The sequence below is a fragment of the Oncorhynchus keta genome, chromosome 32, assembly GCF_023373465.1.
Source record: "Oncorhynchus keta strain PuntledgeMale-10-30-2019 chromosome 32, Oket_V2, whole genome shotgun sequence".
Classification (NCBI taxonomy): domain Eukaryota; kingdom Metazoa; phylum Chordata; class Actinopteri; order Salmoniformes; family Salmonidae; genus Oncorhynchus; species Oncorhynchus keta.
In genome coordinates, this window is record NC_068452.1 from 35,356,980 (window position 1) to 35,383,537 (window position 26,558).

Consider the following 26,558-nt stretch of genomic DNA (forward strand, 5'->3'; position numbering starts at 1 on the left):
CAAAACAATAAACACACAACGACCGTGAACTATGTGGTGCAGAATGCACTCACACAAAACAATATCCCAACAAACACAGATGGGAAAAAGGGCTACCTAAATATGATCCCAAATTAGAGGCAACAATTACCAGCTGCCTCTAATTGGGAACCATACAAACCACCAACATAGAAATACAAACGCTAGAACCCAGAGGGCTCTCTATTGTTTGGGCGTGACAGTAGATTGATGAGGGGGAAAACAATTTAATCCATTTTAGAGTAAGGCTGTAATGTAACAAAATGTGGAAAAAGTCCAGGGGTCTGAATACTTTCTGAATGGACTGTATATACATTTTTCTTAATGGAAAATCAAGTCTGAAATTTCAGTGTAGAGATGACAAACTTTAGAAGCCTTTTTAAACCTCAAATATACTACAAGTTATTCTGCAACAGGGGGATCAAATGATGATCCTACATCTGTAGTTCGATTTGACCCTTATTTCACTGTGTTGGTAATGATTCACATCTGGTGGTTTCACATCTGTTTATAATAGCTCTCATCCCCCACAGCGTTGGTATGACACAATTATACTTAAATCTATGTGTGCTTTATTTTCATATAATTTCACAACATGTCATGAATTAGTCCACATTTCTGTCATTTTGGCTTCAACAAACAATAGTTGAAGGTGAAATAAAAGCCATATACAAGTCAAATACTGTACTTCATTTATTTGTTTGGAGAAAAATAAATCCAGTGCTTTCTTAATATAATAGATTGCATTCCTGTTTCCCAGCAGGAACTTCCGTTGTGGAATTCGTAACAACGTACATTTTATTCTAACTTATTTGGCGCTATAAAGTCGGTTTCCATTCAATTTGCGATAGATTTTCATGCTAATATTCTAAAATCTGCTAAAACGAAATGTGCATTCCCCCGCCAGGGATGTTTCCATCAAACATACTTTTTTTATGGGTAAAAGGCTGTGCTTGAGGACGTAGTGCAGATAACAATAACTTCTGCCGTTAAATTCCCATGTAGCCTCCCGAATGGAAAATGGGTTTCCATCGCATTTTCAACTCTACTGATGGAGTAGGAAATGTGCACTCTGTTCTTGGAACAGCCAACAACTCGCAGATACAGTGCCGTAGGCTACCAACATTATGCGATTATTGGATAAGAGCAATATTATTTGTATTTGTCAAAAGGCAGCCAAGAATCGATCATCATGTCACCTGAAGAAAGGTGTTGATATTTATTGGAAAGGAGCATCACCATGCACATTCACCACCCTGTGAAGTTCATCATAATGTATTTAATCTGTAGCCTAATGAACTGCATGCTTTCCCGAGTCGTAGTGGGAGAACCACACCATTTATCATGGCGTGACTCCAAATTTACTTCGATATAATGGTTATTACATCAATATTTGCGCATAAAGGTGTTTCCACTGCCATTTCTCGCATAACTAATTTTACCGACACAAAAAGATCCCACCTTGTATAGCGTATTTTGTTTTGTCTACATTTGGAAGGTTTACCGTTTCCATCAGGCCTGTCATTAAATGTTTTACCTGACGTACTTTACTCGCATAAAACGATTTAATGGAACCTGGTTAGTGACATACATTAATTGACTATCTCTACATCTCATCCTACAACATACTCAACATGTCCTTCAAAATAGATATATAAAATAAATAAGAAAATAATAATAAGATAATATTGTAATAAGACATAAATATATTTAAAAAATCATATTTTAAATACAAAGCAGTACGCAAATATTAAAGTAATCATTAAAGATATGTTGATACTGTGCATTCTCTCAACAACCCTGTGCACATGACTTGATAAAACAATCCCCTCGTTCATAGCTTAAAAAACAATATTTACCGGTACTGGAAAAACATACTAACTATAATCCTGAGCGATAAAAACAGTGCTACTTCATCCAAGAGAGAAACATGCTAAAGTAACAGTACAACCCATAACCCATGATGACCAACACTTTTAAACATATTTTTCCAACATTACAAGACGCATTATTATATTACATTTTTAATCCCCTTTCCCTGCAGGAGGCCTTTTGCATTTTGGTTGGCCCTCATTGAAAATAAGGATTTGTTCTTAACTGACTTGCCTAGTTAAATATAGGTTAAATAAAAAATAAAATAAAACAATCTGTAGAATTCTGGAAAGAAAATCCTTGCAGCTCAAAACCAGTTGGAAGGCTAGGTAGAGGATAAAGGAGTGGAATAATCTTCTGTGATGAGCAGGGAGTCGGACTGAATCAGTTTCAGTCAAATATACGGTGTCTCCCACATGATCTTCCCCACTTCTCCATCTCTCTGACAGGTGGTGAGATGATGGGTTGATCCCAGTTAACTCCAGATCCCCAGGATCTATTCAATCAACCCCTGCCAAATGATTCCCAGATCTATCCCCCAGCATGTGTCTATGAAGACAGGAGTGTCTATATCCAATAGAATCTACAGATATAATTTTGGACCTATGATGCCCAGGTATGTGGCGGTGTAGCTGGTGTTGATCCTGGCACCAGGGGAGACAGTGACTGTGAGGGTGTCAGAGGCTGCTAGATCCACAGCCCTGCCCAGGAACCCTGTGCTGAGGGAGGTGTTGGTCATCCTTACTTCCAGCAGGACTCTGTTGGGCTTGTTCACTCTCACTATGTGCTGTCCAGACACCTCTGGTGTCTCCAGAGTCACCTGAAGATACAGGAAGTAACAACCATCCTGGTTGATGGTCAGGGATCCGCCCTTTAGGGAGACAAAATTATTTGCCTTGGACTGAGTCTTCCACTTGATCCCACTTCTCGCCACCGAGACATCATTATCTGTGGATGATAAATTGAAAACTGGCATCAATAATGTGACTAGAATTGGAATATAAATTAATTGTGACTATATTTAAAAATTCATAGAGACTGAACCTTCTAAGAACTCTCACCATCTATACTTGTGGGTTCAAAGGTGAGCATTTGCCATGGCACTCTTTGTGTCTCCAGGGGTATGCTCTGTGGAGACAGAAATAACTTGTCATTAGTCACTGATCTCTCTACTCATTAAAGTAATGGTGGGAATCCAAGCAACACAAATCAAATCCTAACAGTAAAACAAAGAAGGATTGTTGTCAATTCCATTTCAATTCCAGTCAATTCAAAAGTAATTTTCATTGAAAAGCACTGAAGATAATTGGAACTGGAATTTGAATTTCAGTGTACTTCCTGAATTGACTGGAATTGAAATATAATTAACCCCAACCCTGGAACAAAGTATGATCTTCAAACTATCCTTTTTATCTGTGACAGGGTACGAACTACAGCTGTTGTCTATGTTTCCCTGGGGACCCTATTTAGGGAAGCGCAGGCAGGAAGGTATAAAAGCCAATTAGTCAAGTCAATTAACAAAGTAGACCAGACTAAACTAGTCTAAGCTGTCATTGCAGTGGTGTCAATAGTAAATGGCTTGAGTGGAGGAAATGGCGACTGTGCTTGAACCTGAAAGTGCGGCAAGTGAAGTGCGTGACAATGAATAGAAAATTGTGAAATCAAAGAATAGAACAAAACTAGCAAAAGTTGTAGTAGAAGACAACGACCGGTCCAATAATGCATTTCTTATTGGACTGAGTTTTTTTGGACAAGGAGGTTAATTTGGGAAATCCATTAGTAATATTAGTAATATGTGAAGAAAGCAGTGGGAAAGGTGGATTCAATCAAGGTGACTAGAAGTGGCCTTGTTTGTGTTGATGAAGAACAGAATAAATGCCTGCCAAAGGAGTTATAGCTGGAGTCTGTGCATGAGTACCTTCGTCAAAAATCCCAGGAGTGGTCAGTGCACGTCACCTGACCCATATGGTAAATGGAAGGAAGGAGAAAATCCCAGGAGTGGTCAGTGCACGTCACCTGACCCATATGGTAAATGGAAGGAAGGAGAAAATCCCAGGAGTGGTCAGTGCACGTCACCTGACCCATATGGTAAATGGAAGGAAGGAGAAAATCCCAGGAGTGGTCAGTGCACGTCACCTGACCCATATGGTAAATGGAATGAAGGAGAAAAGCCTATCGATATTATTGTTGTTTGAGGAGACTACCTGAATATGTGAAGATTGGATACAGTATGTGAGGTACGTGGTGAGAGCATTTGTGTCAAACCATTACAGTGTGGAATTTGTAAAGGATATGGTTATGTGTCAAATCTTTGCAGATGGGAGAAGTATAGTATTGAAGAATCCTGTCAATGGAAAATGTTGCAACTGTGGTGGGGATCATTCTCTGGACTTCCTTGAGTGCCCTGTTAGGGTGAAAGAGGTTGAGGTGCCAAGAATCAGGGCTGGCAGCAGATCTCTTATGTGGAGGCAGTGAAGAGAGTTGAAGGAGCAAGAGGCCACAGTGTTGAAGATATGGAGGTGGATGCATTCCAACCAGTTGCTAGTGTTTTAAGTCAATTGAGTGATCTGGATACACTCATTGTGAAGAAAGTGGATTTTGTGGCATTTATAGCCACAGTGACGAAGTGTCTAAGAAGTCCAAGAAGATGGACATCATTATATCTGCAGCCGATAAGTTTTTGGGGCTCCAAGACTTCTTGGCAGAAGCACTGCAAGGACTATTGTCGCTAGTGAATGTCCCGCCCTCACAGGGGTCTTTATAGCCTGTGTAGGGACCTGATTGGATTTTTTTATTTTTTTTTACAGAAAAGCAGGTTGATTTTGTTTAATGAATTTCTTTTTTGATTGATTGTAAGATATTTGATTTATTTTTAACTGAACTATGAGCTGACAAGGTACAAATCTGTCGTTCTGCCCCTGAACAGGCAGTTAACCCACTGTTCTTAGGCTGTCATTGAAAATAAGATTTTGTTCTTAACTGACTTGCCTAGTTAATTAAATAAAGGTTTAAAAAAAACTAATCCTAAACCATCTCGAATGGGTTGAGGTTGGGTGATTGTGGAGGCCAGGTCATCTGATGCAGCACTCCATCACTCTCTTTCTTGGTCAAATGGTCCTTACACAGCTTGGAGGTGTGTTGGGTCATTGTCCTGTTGAAAAACAAATGATAGTCCCACTAAGCGCAAACCAGATGGGATGTAATGCTGTGGTAGCCATGCAGGTTAAGTGTGCCTTATTGTAAATCAATCACTGTCACCAGCAAAGCACCCCAACACCACCACACCTCCTCCTCCATGCTTCATGGTGGGAACAACACATGTAGAGATCATCCTTTCACCTACTCTGCATCTCAAAAATACATGGCAGTTGGAACCAAACATCTCAAATTTGGAGTCATCAGACTGAAGGGAAGATTTCCACCATTCTAATGTCCATTGCTCGTGTTTCTTGGCCCAAGCAAGTCTCTTCTTATTATTGGTGTCCTTTAGTAGTGGTTTCTTTGCAGCAATTTGAAAAATTAAGACCTGATTCACACAGTCTCCTCTGAACAGTTGATGTGTCTGCTATTTGAACTCTGTGAAGCATTTATTTGGGCTGCAATTTCTGAGGCTGGTAACTAATGAACTTATCCTCTGCAGCAGAGGTAACTCTGGGTCTTCCATTCCTGTGGCGGTCCTCATGAGAGACAGTTAACTCTAATGAACTTATCCTCTGCAGCAGAGGTAACTCTGGGTCTTCCATTCCTGTGGCGGTCCTCATGAGAGCCAGTTTCATCATAGCGCTTGATGGTTTTTGCGATTGCACTTTAAGAAACGCTTAAAGTTCTTGAAATGTTCCACATTGACTGACCTTTATGTCCTAAAGTAATGATGGACTGTCATTTATCTTTGCTCATTTGAGCTGTTCTTGCCATAATATGGACTTAGTGCTATTTGGTAAAATACCATCTTCTGTATATGTTCCATACCTTGTCACAACACAACTGATTGGCTCAAACGAAGGAAAAAATATCCACAAATTCACTTTTAACAAGGCACACCTGTTAATGGAAATACATTCCAGGTGACTACCTCATGAAGCTGGATGAGTGAATGCCAAGACTGTGCAAAGCTGTCATCAAGGCAAAGGGTGGCTACTTTGAAGAATCTCAAATCTAAAATATATTTTGATTTGTTTAACACTTTTTTGGTTACTGCAAGATTCCATATGTGTTATTTCATAGATTTGATGTCTTCACTATTATTCTACAATGTGGAAAATAGACTAAATAAACAATAAACCCTGAGTAGGCGTGTCAACTTTTGACTGGTACTGTATGTGACAATATTACAAATGTTCTATTGTTCTGTGTTGCCACTGCAATAGTGGATTTATTTTTTAGTTGGCTGTGTTTGGAGAGGCATTGGGAGAGCAACCAGTATAGTGACTCAGACCTCCATTAAGGTGATTGTTTATTCTGTTGTGCGTTTTATATTTCAGTGAAATATTTACTGTTTATTTATAGTGTCCAACAAGCAAACCTAAACCTCCAAGCTTAACAACTTAAAAAAAAGAAAAGATATCTGCCTTTCTACTGTTTCTGTACAATGGGCATAGCAGAACCTGTAGTTATTATATTACTTATGTCTAGATGTTACATATCCCTACAGAGTTTGCTGTCACTTATACAGATATAACAGTAAGCACAGTTATTTTAACAGTAATGTTCCATATAGGGCAGGGATGTGCAACTTTGATGGGGAAGGGGGCCACATACTATCTGACCTCATCATGATGGGCTGCAGTGGCCTGCAAACTCACACTCATATCCACACATGCAGTCAGAGCTGGCCCTACCCTTTTTGGGGCCTTAAGTGACATTTTATTGTCTGATTGCTGACATTCTCTTTGTCTCTTTGTCCAGAAGCGAGAGTGTACCATGTGAGTGCTCAGTTGGGGAATCCATCTTTTAATTAAATTGGAGGGGATGAGGTTAGCATCAAACGAATGGATATAATACTTTCTTGTGCACTGCTCAGTGACACAAACAACAACGTTTCCATCAGAAACGATTACGGATACCATCCAACACCGGAAACATGCTGCTAAAACATGTACCACAACGTTTTCATCAGAAACGATTACGGATACCATCCAACACCGGAAACATGCTGCTAAAACATGTACCACAACGTTTCCATCAGAAACGATTACGGATACCATCCAACACGGGAAACATGCTGCTAAAACATGTACGACAACGTTACCATCAGAAACGATTACGGATACCATCCAACACGGGAAACATGCTGCTAAAACATGTACCACAACGTTACCATCAGAAACGATTACGGATACCATCCAACACGGGAAACATGCTGCTAAAACATGTACGACAACGTTTCCATCAGAAACGATTACGGATACCATCCAACACGGGAAACATGCTGCTAAAACATGTACCACAACGTTTCCATCAGAAACGATTACGGATACCATCCAACACGGGAAACATGCTGCTAAAACATGTACCACAACGTTTCCATCAGAAACGATTACGGATACCATCCAACACGGGAAACATGCTGCTAAAACATGTACCACAACGTTACCATCAGAAACGATTACGGATACCATCCAACACGGGAAACATGCTGCTAAAACATGTACCACAACGTTTCCATCAGAAACGATTACGGATACCATCCAACACGGGAAACATGCTGCTAAAACATGTACCACAACGTTTCCATCAGAAACGATTACGGATACCATCCAACACGGGAAACATGCTGCTAAAACATGTACCACAACGTTTCCATCAGAAACGATTACGGATACCATCCAACACCGGAAACATGCTGCTAAAACATGTACCACAACGTTACCATCAGAAACGATTACGGATACCATCCAACACGGAAACATGCTGCTAAAACATGTACGACAACGTTTCCATCAGAAACGATTACGGATACCATCCAACACGGGAAACATGCTGCTAAAACATGTACCACAACGTTTCCATCAGAAACGATTACGGATACCATCCAACACGGGAAACATGCTGCTAAAACATGTACCACAACGTTTCCATCAGAAACGATTACGGATACCATCCAACACGGGAAACATGCTGCTAAAACATGTACCACAACGTTACCATCAGAAACGATTACGGATACCATCCAACACGGGAAACATGCTGCTAAAACATGTACGACAACGTTTCCATCAGAAACGATTACGGATACCATCCAACACCGGAAACATGCTGCTAAAACATGTACCACAACGTTTCCATCAGAAACGATTACGGATACCATCCAACACGGGAAACATGCTGCTAAAACATGTACCACAACGTTTCCATCAGAAACGATTACGGATACCATCCAACACGGGAAACATGCTGCTAAAACATGTACCACAACGTTTCCATCAGAAACGATTACGGATACCATCCAACACCGGAAACATGCTGCTAAAACATGTACCACAACGTTTCCATCAGAAACGATTACAGATACCATCCAACACGGGAAACATGCTGCTAAAACATGTACGACAACGTTTCCATCAGAAACGATTACGGATACCATCCAACACGGGAAACATGCTGCTAAAACATACGGATACCACGACAACGTTTCCATCAGAAACGATTACGGATACCATCCAACACGGAAACATGCTGCTAAAACATGTACGACAACGTTTCCATCAGAAACGATTACGGATACCATCCAACACGGGAAACATGCTGCTAAAACATGTACCACAACGTTTCCATCAGAAACGATTACGGATACCATCCAACACCGGAAACATGCTGCTAAAACATGTACCACAACGTTTCCATCAGAAACGATTACGGATACCATCCAACACGGGAAACATGCTGCTAAAACATGTACGTTTCCACAACGTTTACCATCAGAAACGATTACGGATACCATCCAACACGGGAAACATGCTGCTAAAACATGTACCACAACGTTACCATCAGAAACGATTACGGATACCATCCAACACCGGAAACATGCTGCTAAAACATGTACCACAACGTTTCCATCAGAAACGATTACGGATACCATCCAACACGGGAAACATGCTGCTAAAACATGTACCATCAGAAACGTTACCATCCAATCAGAAACATGCTGATTACGGATACCATCCAACACGGGAAACATGCTGCTAAAACATGTACCACAACGTTTCCATCAGAAACGATTACGGATACCATCCAACACGGGAAACATGCTGCTAAAACATGTACGACAACGTTTCCATCAGAAACGATTACGGATACCATCCAACACGGGAAACATGCTGCTAAAACATACGGATACCATCCAACACGATGCTGCTAAAACAACGGGTCGGCGATTCCTCACAAGCTCTGTGGAATGCCTTGAGACCCGGCTTATTGATACATTAAATAATAATAAAGATGTCTGGATTTGGGCTAGATGTTGCATGCCTATCACATTTAGGAATGAATTTCAACTAGTTGCCTCCATTAACACTTACTAATGGAGTATGCCACACGTTCATGATTGAAAAACAGAGATTGAAATCTGATTTCAGAGAAGGAAAATCTGCACAGTGGCATTTCCCTGTATGTGGATGTGATGTTATGACATGTCACCTTCCCCTGCAGTGCGATGAGGCTGGTGGTTGAGCCCTCTACTGTCTGAGAGCCTGGAGGATGATAAGTCAGACAGAGAAAGCGAGACTGACGAGGTATGGCCTAGCCTAGGCTCAGGTCCCTTCCAAGATGCATTCAAAATGATCTATTGGCGGGTTTCCAAAACTTGGTCCGGGGTCCTCCCACAGGTACACGTTTTGGTTTTTGCCCTAGCACCACAGTTTATTCAAATAATCAAGCCTTGATTATTTGAAACAGCTGTGTAGTACTAGGGCAAAACCCAAAACGTGTACCCCAGGGAGACCCCAGGACTGAGTTTTAGGAAACCCTGGTCTATTGTATATCCTATTGGCAGGCCATGTATATGATGATGATGATGATATATGATGATGATATGATATATGATAATGATATATGATGATGTATATGATATATATATAATAATGTATATGATGATGTTATGAATACTCTCTGTCTTGGAGGGGGCAAAAATGAACCAAACGTTTGCATGGGACATGTTAAAACTTGTTTAGTGGTTGGAAACATGTTTAAACCCGTCTTGTGGTTAGCTTACCAGAGATGAGTCTGCTGTGGGTTTTGGAGCTGAAACTATTTCTGGCAGAGGCTGGGGGAGGGAGATGGGAAATATCATGATGATTGTCCTATCAGTAACTTGTAAGTAACTACATTTTGCCTGAGAAAGACATTTGTATTCAGCTCTACTCTAGGCTTTATGAAACAGTATTAATATGATATACACAGTGATCATTCAGTAGCACACACCCAGCCCTTTCATATTGGAGAACAGGGTTCTGATGTCACCAGTGCTAAACCACACATAGTGATGCGTTTCCCCCACCAGCTGTGATGCTACTGAAACCACTTCAGAGGCTCGTACTCAACAGGTGCAACAGGCCGGTGTTACCACAGCTACAATACACCTCTCTATTGACACACATTGATCCAACTTCAAGATCTCATCTTAGTTTTACACAAAGTGAGCTACAATACATATCTCAGATTTAATTCAACTTGATATCACTAACTATGTCCCTCCCTAAGTTGTGATGGTCAGGGACTCTTTTTTTAAAATAAAAAACTAGCAACAGCATTACATAGTTAACACACACCAGAGAGTGTGTAAGTGTGTGTCTATGCAGGTTAGCAGTCTTACCAGTGCGTGTGGCCTGGTGATGACGAGTAGGGTGATGGAGACCACGTGGCTGACGGTGAGGAGACCGACCCAGAGAAGGAGTCCACTGACCAGGCGCCGCTGGCTCTCCTGGGCCCCCGGGCTATGATTGTGGTAGTTCTCTGAAACCTCACAGCGATCCATTGACTGCTGCGGCATCATCAATCTGCAACGTCCGGCTGTGGGGGGGGAGAGAGGCACGGGTAGAGCAACCTCAGTCCCCTGAGATGCAGCAGAGGGCGTGCAGGAAGAGAGAGAGATGGAGCCACTGTGTGTGTTTGTCCTCTTGGCTTCCTCTGCTGTGAAACCTCAGAACACTGCTGTGTGTGTGTTGCGTCTGTATCCGATGAGGACGTCTTTATGTCTGTGTTCTGCTCTGTGTTCCTCTGTAGCTGTCCAGGACAGGAGGCAGGTCGGGCTGGTACTTTCCTGAGTGACTGAAGGAAAACAAAGATAGGTAACTCTTCACGTAGGGGAATGGCCCTCCTACTATTCACACTACTCTCATAGAGAAAAAGGAACACCACTCACAACCAATGAGAAAACGAGGGCGTGATAAACATAGACCTTTAAGTGAAAATGAGTCATTCACATCCTTCCCCTAAATACATTTTACAATGTGATTTGTCAGCTACTACTATAAACCAAATCGAACTGATAGATTTTGATAGTGTTTTGGCACCGTTCAATGTGAGTCCATTCACATTCCTGGTGTGTCTGCGTGATTCACTTTCTTTTTCTATTCTTTTCCTCTTTCTCTTTCTGTGCGAAAGTACTTTCGTAAAATACAGGTCAAGTCAACATATTCAAACCCCACTCTTCAGTGCATTAATATGATAACAGGTCACAAGGTTGTGTTTCAAATGTTTGCATCTCTAAAATCTCCCAGTCTCAGCTGCATGCCAGGCTGTGCTGTGCACCTCTTATGGTGTCACTTTGGTGACTTGTGGCTGACCTGGGAAAAGTGTCTGGACCACACAACAGGGTTAAGGTGTCAATCTTGGTATTTGAGTACACTGACCTGGTTAGTGATGACAAAGGCCAAAACAACACCTACACATATGATGATTAGATCGACATTATGGAACAAAAACACTTCCTTAAGTGGAAGTTGGATACTACTCTCTGTTTCTAACGTTGTTTAGGTTGTAAAGGAAATAACTGACCTTTCCTTTGTTGTGACATATGAGCAATAGGCTTTGTAATATACTAGCACACAGGAATGCGGGTACAATAACCATGTTTATCTGACGTAATTGGTGAAGTGCAAAGTACAGATGACATGTAGTAAATAGTAACAGAGCAGCCCTCAGGCACTACGGGTAAGTATGTACATGACTTCTCCCTTTGGATCATTTGTTTCTCAAAACAATGTTCTTTCAACTCAGTGTTTCACATTGCAAACAATATGCAAACAAGCATTGCTTTTTTTCTTGGTAATATAGACATCACAATAGTCATGACATTTGTTATTATTCATGTCTTGTCAATGTTTTATTTTTCTATTTTGGTTTTTGTTTGTTTTTCAACCGTCTCTGTTTGAACTACAAACACTGACAGAATTGGCATTCTGATAGGTCTTCCATAACGAGTTGAATTCACTGGTGTGTCAGTGTTTACATTGTTGCTTTACATTGTTTGTTTTGGTGTTGTTGGTATTGGAGAGCACTCAGATGAGTAGTTTTCTTCCAGGCTGACTCTTGTTTCAGGTTCTCTTTCCACTGGATAAGGTAAGTCCATTATGGTTTCTGAGTGTCTCTCTGGGTGTGTTGTTTCATGTGTTTTTAACAGGTGTCTCGGGTTCCTTCAGTAGATTCTCTTATTTTGTGTTTGTACTATATATGACCTTGGCTGGTCATGTTTTCCAACTAAAATCGCTGGTTGCTATTTGTTGTCTTGTCTGTTCCTGACGCGTTCTCCTTCCTTCATGACCAAAAGCTAACATGTGCTTTGGTCAAGGTAGTGTTTTGTCTCTGTTGTCTGCTTGTGAGCCTGTTCCTGATATGCTGATAGAGTCCTGGATTTAACAATCTCTCTGACTTAAAAAACTTTGAGAGACATACTCCATCCAGGGGTGTTTCTTTACTCAATGAGAGCTAAGTATTCACTATGTAACAGCCTTATTCTAAAATTGATTAAATCGTTTTTCCTCATCAATCTACACACAATACCCCATAATGACAAAGAAAAAAATATCAAATATTTTTGGAAATAAAATGAAAAACTGAAATCACATTTACTTAAGTATTCAGACCATTTACTCAGTACTTTGTTGAAGCACCTTTGGCAGTGATTACAGCCTTGAGTCTTCTTGGGTATGAAGCTACAAGCTTGGCACACCTGTATTTTGGGAGTTTCTCCCATTCTTCTCTGCAAATCCTCTCAAGCTCTGTCAGGTTGAATGGGGAATGTTGCTGTACAGCTATTTTCAGGTCTCTCCAGAGACGTTTGATCGGGTTCAAGTACAGGCTCTGGCTGGGCCACTCAAGGACATTCAGAGTCTTTTCCCGAAGCCACTCATGCGCTGTCTTGGTTAGTGTATTTGTCAATTTGGAAGGTGAACCTTCGCCCCAGTCTGAGGTCCTGTGCGCTCCAGAGCAGGTTTTCATCAAGGATCTCTCTCTACTTTTCTCCGTTCATCTTATCCTCGACCTTGACTAGTCTCCCAGTCCCACAGCATGATGCTTCACCATAGAGATGGTGACAGGTTTCCTTCAGACGTGACACTTGGCATTTAGGCCAAAGAGTTCCATCTTGGTTTCATCAGACCAGAGAATCTTGTTTCTCATGATCTGAGTCCTTTAGTTGCCTTTTGGCAAACACCAAGTGGAATGTCATGTGCCTTTTACTGAGGAGTGGCTTCCGTCTGGCCACTCTACCATAAAGGCCTGATTAGTAGAGTGCTGCAGAGATGGTTGTCCTTCTGGAAGGTTCTCCCATCTCCAAAGAGGAGCTCATTCAGAGTGACCATCAGGTTCTTTGTCACCTCCCTGACCAAGGCCCTCCTCCCCCGAATGCTCAGTCTTGCCAGACGGCCAGGTCTAGTAAGAGTATTGGTGGTTCCAAACTTCTTCCATTTAAGAATGGAGGCCACTGTGTTCTTGAGGACCTTCGATGCTACAGAAATGTTTTGGTACCCTTCCCCAGACCTGTGCCTCGACACAATCCTGTCTCTGAGTTCTACGGAAAATTCCTTCGACCTCATAGCTTGGTTTTTGCTCTGACATGCACTGTCAACCTTGAGACCATATATAGGCAGGTGTGTGCCATTTCCAAATCATGTCCAATCAATTGAATTTACCACAGGTGGACTCCAATCAAGTTTTAGAAACATCTCAAGGATGATCAATGGAAACAGGATGCACCTGAGCTCAATTTCGCGTCTCATAACAAAGGGTCTGAATTTGTTATGTAAATAAGGTATTATTTATGTTTTAGTTTTTTTTATACATTTGCAGGAATTTATAAACATGTTTTCGATTTGTCATTAAGGGGTATTGTGTGTAGATTGAGAAGAAAAATAAAATTAATCAAATTTAGAATATGGCTGTAACGTAACAAAATGTGGAAAATGTCAAGGGGTCTGAATATTTTCCAAATGCACTGTATGTGGGGTGGCAGGTAGTCTAGTGGTTAGAGCGTTGGGCCAGTAACCGAAAGGTTGCAAGATCAAATCCCTGGGCTGACAAAGTAAAAATCTGTTGTTTGTACCACAAAAATCTGAACAAGGCAGATTAACCCACTGTTCCCAAGCCATCATAGTAAATAAGATTTTGTTCTTAACTTACTTACCTAGATAAATTAAGGTACAAAAAAATTGCTTTTTATAACAGGTTCTTCAGTCTGAACTACTCTCTCAGCTTGGCCGTTTGACTGTGGAAATCTAGGGCTCGACGTGACATGTTTGAACTCTTAGCTGGTAGAAAACTCTTGACTCACAAGACATTTCTTGACTCACAAGCGGTCTTCCATTGTTTGGGCACAAAACGCTGATCACCCCATGCCTTGCAAAGATCGACTTTAGTGCTGTAATTATGTGTTTACTTGCTGTCCCACTGAACTTGGAGATTTCTGGGTATTTTGTAGTAATCCACACATAGTAGGAATTCTGTGTCATTGTAATGGAAGAGGTCTACTCTAACTTTGGCCCAAGCTCTCTCTTATATTGGATGGGACGTGCAGACTGCATATTTTGTTACATCTTCAATCTATTTAGCCATGCCTGGCCAGAACAGAACTTCCCTTCCTCTTTCCTTACATTTTACAATTCCCATGTGTGCATCATGGATTTTTCAGATTTCTTCTCATTTTCTGAGGGGACAAGTTTGAACTTTTGAACAGCAGTCCTGAGTATTTCAAGTCCTCTCTGAAGGTGCAGTGGTGCTGTATTTTCTTTGCAACTTTCCCTCTCGTGTCTGGCCATCCTTTTTTAGCTGTTTCTGTGACCAGTTTTAACTCTCCATCTTCTGCTGTTGCTGTTTTGAATTGCTGCAGTTTCTCCTCTGAAACAGGAGGTTTTTGATCAATGTAGTTTACATCCAGCTCACCATCGAACAATTTATCTCTCTAATCCTTCAGGTATGCTCGGCTCAGTGCATCATTCACGTGTATCTCCTTTCCTGGTTTGTCTGTCACATGTAGACTGTATCTCTGTAGTCTCATCAGCATTCTCTGCAGTCTGGCTGGTACTTTTTGGAGTGACTTCTTGAAGATTGTTTCCAAGGGTTTGTGGTCTGACTCCACCTGGATCTGTTTTCCATACAGGTACTGATAAAACTTCTTGCAGCCATACACTTTCGCCGTTAGCTCTTTTTCAATTTGAGCATATCTCTTTTGACAGTCTGACGGATCTTGACCCGTATGTGATTGGCTGACCATCTTGCAGGGTCACAGCTCCCAAGCCAACTGGGCTTGATCATCCAAAGATAGTCCGTTTTTTTTTTTACATCATAGTACATTAACACTGGCGCATTGCTGACAAGCTAATCAGATGGCTATTTGCATTGCCCCCCCCCCATCCGCACATTGACTGTGTACTGGTACCCTCTGTATATATCTTCTCTACTGTTATTTTACTGCTGCTCTTTAATTATTTGTAACTTTCATTTTATATTTTTTTACTTTTCAATGTTTTACTTAACACATTATTCTTAACTGCGTTGTTGGTTAAGGGCTTGTGAGTAAGCATTTCACTGTAAGGTACCTTTTGTATTCGGCGCATGTGACAGATTTGATTAGAAGTGTTTTCATGCTTTTGAAGCTCTGCTCCTGTGCAGACTCCCAGTCCCATGAATGTCTGCTTCCAGCAGTTGTCTCAGTGGTGCATTGACATCTGAGAGATTTGGGATGAATCTTGTAATATACTGCAAGATTCCCATGAACCTCTGAAGTGCTGCTTGTCCTCTATCCCTGGCCTTTCTTGTGTTGATCTGACCTTTTTGGAGGCTGGTTTCAAGTCTTCTTTGCTTAACACATGTCAATGTAGAGAATTTCTGTCATTCTGATTTTGCACTTGTCTGTATTCAATTTCAAGTTGATGCTTTTCAGTCTGTCTAGTAGTTATCTCAGTCTCTGGTTGTGCTGCTCTGTGTCATCACCCAAGACAAGAATGTCATCCATGATGTTTACCACACCTTTCAGACCTTCCGAATTCTGCGCGAGGCACCTCTGGAGGGATGCGATTCAGAAGAGCAGTCTCTTGAATGAATACCTCCCAAACAGCATATTGATGTGTAGTCAGGAGCTCTCTTCATCCAGTTGGATTTTCCAGAATCCTTGGTTTGCATCAACCACTGAAAATACCTTTAGCGTTGGGCATTTCAGCAACTTCCTCTTCAATGGTACGTAAAATATAATGTTCTCTCTTGATGGCTTTAAGATCCTGTTGGTCCATGCATACCCATATTTTGTTTGGCTTGACGATTGTCACCAAGATGTATATCCTTTCAGAAGCCTCAGTTTGCCTGGCGACAACATCTTTTCCATGCGGTTCAGTTCCTTTTCAAGTTTTTATTTTAGTGCTACAGGTACCTTTCTGGGTGAGTGAACCACTGGTGAGACGTCTGGGTCTATTTGTATGTGATGAACTCCTGGAACACATCCAAGTCCTGTGAATGAATCTTCATATTCACTCAACATGTCAGTCTCTGTCCTTTGTTCAAGCTTGAATATCCTCTGTATTAAGCCAATTTGCAGACAAGCTGATCTTCCAAGTATTGCAGGTGCATCTTGTTCTATCACTTGAAATTCCAGTTCAAACATGTTCTCTTTGTATTGTTATTTATTAGGGATCCCCATAAGCTGCTGCCAAGGGAGCAGCTACTCTTCCTGGGGTCCAAACACATTAAGGTACTTAAATCACACATGAAACAAAAGATAAAACAGTACATCATAAAACATTATTACACCACTACATATCTACAATACAAAATGTATAAAACCACCATACAACAATATTACAATGTACGTGTGTGTGTATTGTGCATGCGTGTCTTCAGTCCCCACTGTTCCATAAGGTGATTTTATCTTTTTTTTGTTGTAATCTTATTCTACTGCTTGCATCAGTTACCTGATGTGGAATAGAGTTCTATGTACTTTAGTCATGGCTCCATGTAGTACTATGCGTCTCCCGTAGTTTGTTCTTGACTAGGGGATTGGGAAGAAACTTGTGGGGTGTGCATGGATGTCCGAGCTGTGTGTAAGTAGTTTAAACAGACACCTCGGTGCATTCAGCATGTCAACACTTCCAACAACAAGTAGTGATAAAGTCCATCTTTATGAGAGATGTACATGCATATTATTAATGTTAGTGCTCCATGTACATGTAATGCCCTGTTCTGAGCCAATTGTAATTTTCTGAGGTCCCTCTTTGTAGCACCGGACTACATGAGTGAACTGTAGTCCAGGTGTGACAAAACTAGAACCTGCCTTGATGATAGTGAATGCAGAGCAGCACTTTATTATTGACAGACTTCTCCCCATCTTAGCTACTGTTGTTTTGACCATGACAGTTTACAATCCAGGGTTACTCCAAGAAGTTTTGTCACCAACTTTGATACATTTCCACATGATTTATTACGGGATTTAGTGAATTATTTGTCCCAAATATAATGCTTTTAGTTTTTGAAATATTTAGGATGAACTTATTCCTTGCTTCCCATTCTGAAACTAACTGCATCTCTTTAAGTGTTGCAGTGATTTCACTCACTGTAGTAGCTGACGTGTATAGTGTGAGTCGTCCACATACATAGATAGATACACTGGCTTTAATCAAAGGCTTCCATTAAAAAACACCCTCTGTCTTCTGTTGGACAGGTAACTCTATCCACAATATAGCAGGGGGGGTAAAGAGATAATACACGTTTTTCCAGCAGCAGACTGTCAAAAGCCGCAGTGAAGTCTAACAAAATAGCTCCTACAATCTTTTTATTATCAATTTCTCTGAGCCAAACATGAGTCATCTGTGTAAGTGCCGTGCTTGTTGAATGCCTTCCTTATAGGCATGTTGAAAGTCTGTCAGTTTGCTTACAGTAAAATAGCATCGTATCCGGGCAAGCAGGCTGATTGGTCAGCTATTTGAGCCAGTAAAGGGGGCTTTACTATTCTTGGATAGACCAAAATTCTTCACCTCTTCCACTTGATGGATTTCAAAATTACAATGTTTGTTTTTGTTCTCAGACATGTAAGCCTGGTTAGCGAGCTTAACTTTTAATCACTGCTAAAGCAGTGGAGGCTGGTGGGAGGAGCTGTAGGAGGACAGGCTCATTGTAATGTCTGGAAGGGAATAATGGAATGGTATCAAACACATCTAACATATGGAAACCACAAATTTGATTCTGTTCCATGTATTCCATTCCAGCCATTCGAATGAGCCCGTCCTCCTATAGCTCCTCACACCAGCCTCCACTGTGCTGCAGGCTTCTCATTTCTCCTGGCCCACCTATCACACAGTAAATTACTTTCTACAGCCATCTAGTGGCCATCAAAATGTCTGCTTACTGCTTTAGGCTCTTCTATTGAAGACAAGAGTGAATTTATAACTTTCTATCTAGTTCACTTGCTGGGGTCCGGACTCATCCCATAACCTTTGAGTCTGACATTTGAACAGAGAAAGCAAAGTAAAGGTAGACCTGCAGGGGCGGATTGACCATATGGCATTTTGGGCAAATACAAGTTGTGCTGGTCAATTTTTTTGCCTATTGGTCCTGTCTAACTTAATGGTTTCTTCTTCACCTCTACAGATCAATGGTTGAGAGTTTGAAGCTCTATTCAATAAGACAAGGAGGTAATGACACAGACCTGTCAGCCTAAATAATTTGCTGTTAGTTCCTTATTTTATTTTTATTTATTTTCTCACTTTTGTTCAATCATCTTTTCCTCTCTCACAATACTGTAGTATAGCTGAGAATGTTACGTGAGAAGTACCCTTGCATGCTATCGGGCTCCTAGCCACGGCTGACTGTAGCATAGCTGAGAATGATACGTGAGAAGAAGTACCCTTGCACGCTGGTGAGGGACTTGAGAAACATATTGGCCTGCGTGTGAGTAAATGTGTTTGATTCATGAACATAGCTGCCTTGTTTGATGTTTCCTGTGCAAGCAGTTGTAGACCAATCATGTAAAATTACTGCACGAATTTGCAGTTATTTTGCCTTGTGTAGTCTGTCTAATAAACCTTAATATACAGTTCTGAAAAGAAAGAGGTGACCATTTCTGTACCTCCCACCAGGTGGTGGCAGTCTCCTACCTCTTGTACCTGCTATTCCATACTGTTGTCGTGACGTTGTATTAGTTAATATGATGACTGTTGCTCATCGAATGATTAAAAGTTTCTAATTGCGTGATTAACCGAATCAAGCAATTATTAACTCATTAACCTAGGGCACCATGGGAAAATACGTTTTTATTGAGTTTCTATTTCCCAAATTAACTCAAAGAATATCAGAATATCGATTTTACAACAACCGCTATTAATCAGTTATCTCTACAATCTCGTTCTGAACATCGTATAATCCGGGAATCTGCACGGACACGGGTCTCACCAATGAGTTCGTACCACACCAATCTTAGTTGAATATGTATTTACTAGAAAGCTAAAATGATTATAAAAGATACACATACACAAAAACACAGTCTAGGCTATTGATTAGAACTTAGTATAACGGGCCAACACACTATGGCGCGTGTTACCCACAATGAGGATTTAAAAGAGAGAGAAAAAGAGAAAGTACACGAGAGAAATATACATTTGGGTGAATTTGTCAGCTATGCTTATTCTAACCCTAGCCTTGCCCCAAACTGCCGCTCTTATGGGTCAGAACATAATGATGTAATTACGTGGGGAAGGTCTCTGTGGATTCTCCGCGTGGACCATTCAGGCCGCTCAATGACGCACCTCTCTGGTCGTCCTCACGATGTCAGTATCCTTTTGTCTTAGGAGTCTGTTTCCTCGCCCTTGTTCTGGAAGGGCTCTTCGGAGGACAGACCGCTCTGTAGCTCAGAGCTCACAGCATTGGAATGAAACAGTGTAGATACCACGATTTGATGGGAAGTGGAAGCTAGGTGGTTCGACATGAATTCACCTGCTTAGACACAGCTACTCATCCTTAGCTTGGGTAGAAAAATATGTCTTTGTCTTCAAACTTGTGTTGCGTTTTGGGTTCGTTTTACTTTTTAGACCTCGGCTGCAGCTTGGGTCACGTAGTCTTCTCTGTAAATTCTTTACTTACAGGTTTTATATCCTCGTGTCAGAAGTGGGCATAACCGCCTTTAGGGTCCTTCTCTGGGCATACCAAGTTATGGGCAAGGTCTAGATTTTATTAAAATCCAATTTTAGACAACTAACTTCACATTTCATCTTTACCAAAACATTCTCTTTGATTTGGACATTTTCCATACAATGTATAATGTATAAACATCAAACATATACTAGTTAAACTGTTGACGTTACAATGTTTCCGTAATAACGTCATCTATTAACCTTTAATAACAAAACAAAAATGACATACATTTTCATATTCCATCTATCGTCATGACCACCATTGTGGCTGACGGAAACCATTGTTCCAAAGTCCCTTTATTTCTTGTTTAATGTTCTGAGGCTGGTTCTCCATAGTAACAGGACCAAAGGAATTTGTCTGTGGCCTAAGATTTACCAGGGGCGTGATGACCAGGGGTCATAAAACCCCCACATCTTCAGACCTAGATCTCTCCTCCTCTGTTGGGGTTGAGAGAATCTGTAGGGTTGTGGTCTCCTGTAACCTGACCTGATCAGGACAGTCATGACACTGTGTAAGGAAAAATCTGAGACTGATCAGAAGGTATACATTTGAAGGAATTCTCATCTACAAGACAGTCATAAGATATATGCTAATTAACTGTGTTATACCTATACAAACTATTTTAGCAGAGACATTCAGGGTTGGAGATGTCCATTAAATAGGTGGGTAGGCATAGGGTCTACTGCATGGTCTCTCATTAGGCCTTCACTGACCAGGAAAGTAACTGATGCTAGAGATACATCCATTTATTTGATCAAAGGAAGGATTAGATATTGTTGGGCAAACGATGACATTTGAAGTGTAAGGCAAAGGGCAATATTTTCTCTCGTTTTAAATTTTTCTAATTTAAGTAGGCCTGGGAAATATAATGGAATCTCTCATTACACACAAATCTACTCACACATACTTACACTGACACCACAACACAAACTGCATACATCCACACCCACATAACATGCACACACACATACTGACACCATACACACACACACACTCATGCTGCTGCTACTGTCTAATCTAGACTGTAGCTTAGTCACTTTACCCCTACCTTTATGTACAGTACATATAGTAGCTATGTCAATTATCTCGTACCCCTGCACATACAGTAGACTCGTACTGGTACTCCCTATATATAGCTGTGTTCTGTTCTACTCCCTATATATAGCCGTGTTCTGTTCTACTCACTATATATAGCCACGTTATGTTCTACTCCCTATATATAGCCACCCCTATATATAGCCACATTATGTTCTACTCCCTATATATAGCCACATTATGTTCTACTCCCTATATATAGCCACCCCTATATATAGCCACATTATGTTCTACTCCCTATATATAGCCACATTATGTTCTACTCCCTATATATAGCCACATTATGTTCTACTCCCTATATATAGCCACGTTATTTGTATTAGTTATTCGCTGTGTATTTATTCCTCGTGTCACTGTTTCTATTTTATCTTTAACTCTGCATTGTTGGAAAAGGACCCTTAAGTAAGCATTTCACTGTTAGTCTATACCTGCTGTCTAAGAAGCATGTGCCAAATACAATTACATTTGATTACTAACCTAATTTAATACACATACCACAGTTCATCAAAGCACACTGAAATAAAAATTAATGCAATTAAATAAACATTTATATATTTTTCTATACTCTTAATTCTCTCTCAAATATAGTATTGATTCTAGCTTAACATAGATGTTAACAAATAAAACAAACAAAGCTATTAGTATGAAACAAAAAAGTAAGATAATTAAATTTGATTCGTCACATGCTTCGTAAACAACAGGTGTGCACTAGCAGTGAAATTATTACTTACAGGCCCTTCCTACAATGCAGAGTTAAAGAAAATAGAGAAATAATAGAAAAGTAAAACACATAATAATAGATACGCAATGAGTAACGATAATTTGGCAATATACAAGGGATACCAATCCTGAGTCGATGTGCAGGGTACTTGTGCGAGGTAATTGATGTAGATGTGTACTGTACATAAAGTGACAGATAGTAAACAGTAGCAGCAGTGTAAGAGTTGAGTCAGTTAGTGCAAAAAGGGTCAATGCAGATAGTCCCGGTCGCTATTTGGTTAACTACTGTATTTAACTAACTGGGTGTGGGTTGTCAGAGGGTGCGACTGGAGCAAAGGAGATATAAACATGTTGCAAAACAAACTCCTGGGGGTCTGCCTAGTTTTGGGGAGGGACAAAATGCGAGGGAACAGGAGGACTGAACAGAAAACAGTCCACATGGAGAGGGCATTTGGAATAGTTGAATGAATGGCATATGGGCACGTTTGAAAGTTGACAGAGGAATTGAGCAATGCGTGTTCTGCAAGTTATTCTTTTAAAATATTGATTTAGTTGGTTTTAGGGTAACGTATCATGATGTAACGTGGCTAGCCAGCTACAGTAGTTGAAGACTTTGAACAGAACACGATACAGTGGGACAGTGAGCGCTTTAGCTCGCAACACCTCAGTGAACTGCCAGCTTTGCTTAGACTAGCAAGAACACTTCTCTTTCAGTTTATCTTTACTCTTCTTTACGCTGTCGTCGAATTTGTCTTACATTTCACAGATAAGCTTTTTGCTAACGGTTTGATACCTGTCAAGTTTAACTTCTGGTTGTTGGACATGGTTTTCACAGCTAGCTAGCTAAAGTTAGTCAGCCATCATTAATTTGTATTTTTCAACGTTGGACGGACTGAATGTTCACCTTTGGAATAATTAACGTTACTGTCAGTAAACAGCAACAAGACAACATCAACGTTGTATTTTAAACGAGACAATATGCAAAAGTTCAACTCGACACACACTAGTACTCTTCCTCGGGACGCTGAGCTTCAGCAGCGTTTATCCGACAACGGGGGATCCGGGGAGGCGGTGAAGGAAAACGGCTCTGGGAAGAATCACATCCTTGCAGAACCTGCAGACAGTTCACTCTGTACCAAGAGAAAGATGCTGGTCGGCTTGGATGTTTTCTGTCTGTTTGTAGGTAAGAATTATGGTGAACCCCCTTTGCATATTATTTCACCCTTTTACCCATTTTATTTGACTGAATCTCAACGTAGTAGCATGACATGCTTGTCTGCTTTGCATTCATTTAATTCTTAGCCTGTCTCAGTATTTCCATCTTATTTCCGAGGAAATATGCAGAGGTAAATATCATTAACATGAATATAATTAATAGTATGCATGCCACAGGATGGGCATTTATTGCACATACATCTAGGGCGGCTCACTCTCACATGTTGTCCAAGTGATTTAATTAAACGCATTAACGTTACATTTATTAGCACAATTAGTTAAGGAGAAGAATCAACGGCAAAGTGCAACAGGTCTAGCAGTTAAACAGGTCACAATACAAGAATAAGTCCTTTCAAAAGCCAATTCAGCACTTAACCAAAAGGGCAAAAATGAGTCTGTCTGTACTCTAAGCTAAGCACTGAAGAAAAGCTGGCAGGAGAGTTGTCCCGGGAATTCTTGAGTTCCCATGACAACCATCCATGGGGTTCCCAAGAAAAGAACATTAGAATAAAACACGTTGCAACCCCTTCCCTGCTTGTGTTCTAATGCCAAAATGACACTTGTTCATTGTTTGCCTTGCTTCACTACAGCATTCTCCCTCGCCAAGTATCTAAACTCCACTGAGGTGAGCACATTCTAGAGCTTTTGAATTGAACCTCCAACTCCTAGTCGTTATGCCTCGATACTTACCTTGTAGGTCCACCTATGTCTGTCCTTTGTTGCGTGCATTTTTTTGCTGAAATCCATACATTTTTTTATAAAACGTGAATCAAATACAACCACCGATGTTTTCCTTGTTGAGATTCAATTGGCATTCGCGGCTGAGTTGCCATCTTAGAGCACCAGCAATGAGGAAACAGTCAGTGGTTGTATTTGAATAACGTTTCATTAGATTTTTTGTTTGTTTGATTTCAGCAAACAAAGAAAGGCACGCAACAACAGAGGACAAACATAGGTACATGATAATGGTTTAAGAATTACATTTAAAAAAAAAAAAGTATCCTCATATCGCGAGTCAGAGGTTCATTTATAGTCTGCACTCAACTCCATGGACGAGTTGAGGTACTTGGCAACAATATCTCTAATGTGTGCAACAAAGATATTCTGCCAAATTAGGCGGCTATTATATAATTCAATAAAGCATCGGATAATGGCCCGGATACAGTGTGAATGCTGATCATTGTTAAGCCATAATGTCTCTCTACCTGTATATGATCATCTGATCATTTATCACTCCAGTGTTAATCTGCAATATTGTAATTATTCGCCTACCTCCTCATGCCTGTTGCACACATTGTATATAGACTCCCCTTTTTTTCTACAGTGTTATTGACTTGTTTATTGTTTACTCCATGTGTAACTCTGTGTTGTCTGTTCACACTGATATGCTTTATCTTGGCCAGGTCGCAGTTGCAAATGAGAACTTGTTCTCAACTAGCCTACCTGGTTAAATAAAGGTGAAATAAAATGTAAAAAAATAAAATGTGGAACATGATGCAATCTGACAATCACTCACAAACACAGAGGGACTATTGGGTTGCTACTCTGTTGTAGTTAGGGGTGTTGATCAGCCTCTGGTGCTGGCACTAAGTGAAAGCAGGGAAGAGTGGTTTGTTTTGAATTTGTTAACATGACACAAACAGGACTATAAGGAGGAACCCGTCCAGGCAGACAGACAGGTCTGCCAGAGCACCGTTGGCGGTTACGAGCTGCCTGTTCCTTCCCAGACAGACACACTGACAGACAGGTTCACTCTCACCGTACAGCCTGTTATTCCTCCTTGCCTGCAGGTATGCTATTGCCTCCTCCTCTGCTAGGTAGCATGCTTGACACTCATCAAGTGTTTAGGAAGTGTCTGGTAAGTGCCAGACAGAGACTGACTGGCCCAGATTCAGAAGATGGGAAGGAAATATACTTTTTCAGTTTTTCGTAGCTCAGCCGAATGAGAACATGTGGGCTGGTGTTGACTTTCCTTATCCCTGACTGCCGGTTGCATTGCAACACTAGGATTGACTCAATCACCGGGTTGCATGCTTGAAAGAACATGGGTGAGAGGAAGTGAGAGATTTAGAAAGTGTCTTTTTAAAGTCTCTCAAGACAAAGGGCAGCATGGCATGCTTGTCATCATCTTCCTCCATTCACCACCATCACCTCTGGTATCATCATCTTCCCCCATTCACCACCATCACCTCTGGCATCATCCTCTTCTTCCATTCACCACCATCACCTCTGGTATCATCATCTTCCTCCATTCACCACCATCACCATTGGTATCATCATCTTCCTCCATTCACCACCATCACCTCTGGCATCATCCTCTTCTTCCATTCACCACCATCACCATTGGTATCATCCTCTTCCTCCATTCACCACCATCACCTCTGGCATCATCCTCTTCTTCCATTCACCACCATCACCATTGGTATCATCATCTTCCTCCATTCACCACCATCACCTCTGGCATCATCCTCTTCTTCCATTCACCACCATCACCATTGGTATCATCATCTTCCTCCATTCACCACCATCACCTCTGGTATCATCATCTTCCTCCATTCACCACCATCACCACTGGTATCATCTTCCTCTATTCACCACCATCACCTCTGGTATCATCATCTTCCTCCATTCACCACCATCACCTCTGGTATCATCATCTTCCTCCATTCACCACCATCACCTCTGGTATCATCATCTTCCTCCATTCACCACCATCACCTCTGGTATCATCATCTTCCTCCATTCACCACCATCACCACTGGTATCATCTTCCTCTATTCACCACCATCACCTCTGGTATCATCATCTTCCTCCATTCACCACCATCACCTCTGGTATCATCATCTTCCTCCATTCACCACCATCACCTCTGGTATCATCATCTTCCTCCATTCACCACCATCACCTCTGGTATCATCATCTTCCTCCATTCACCACCATCACCTCTGGTATCATCATCTTCCTCCATTCACCACCATCACCTCTGGTATCATCATCTTCCTCCATTCACCACCATCACCTCTGGCATCATC

At 41.0% G+C, this 26,558-nt stretch overlaps 2 protein-coding genes across 2 annotated transcripts in view; one reads left to right on the forward strand and one right to left on the reverse strand.

Moving 5' to 3' along the window:
• tnfsf18 (TNF superfamily member 18) lies at nucleotides 1-24,840 on the reverse strand. Its single transcript, XM_035748029.2, has 5 exons — nucleotides 24,217-24,840; nucleotides 10,700-11,154; nucleotides 10,100-10,150; nucleotides 2,952-3,018; nucleotides 1-2,838 (listed from the first exon to the last, which is right to left on the reverse strand). Exons 2-5 carry the CDS (start codon nucleotides 10,877-10,879, stop codon nucleotides 2,474-2,476), a joined length of 663 nt encoding a protein of 220 aa, XP_035603922.2. The 5' UTR covers nucleotides 10,880-11,154; nucleotides 24,217-24,840; the 3' UTR covers nucleotides 1-2,473.
• The window catches only part of ppap2d (phosphatidic acid phosphatase type 2D), a 43,145-nt gene continuing 39,241 nt past the window's right edge, over nucleotides 22,655-26,558 (forward strand). Inside the window, exon 1 of the mRNA XM_052491577.1 lies at nucleotides 22,655-23,494. Within this exon, the coding sequence (XP_052347537.1) occupies nucleotides 23,290-23,494 (205 nt within the window). The 5' untranslated portion in view covers nucleotides 22,655-23,289. The remainder of the gene's footprint in view (nucleotides 23,495-26,558) is intronic.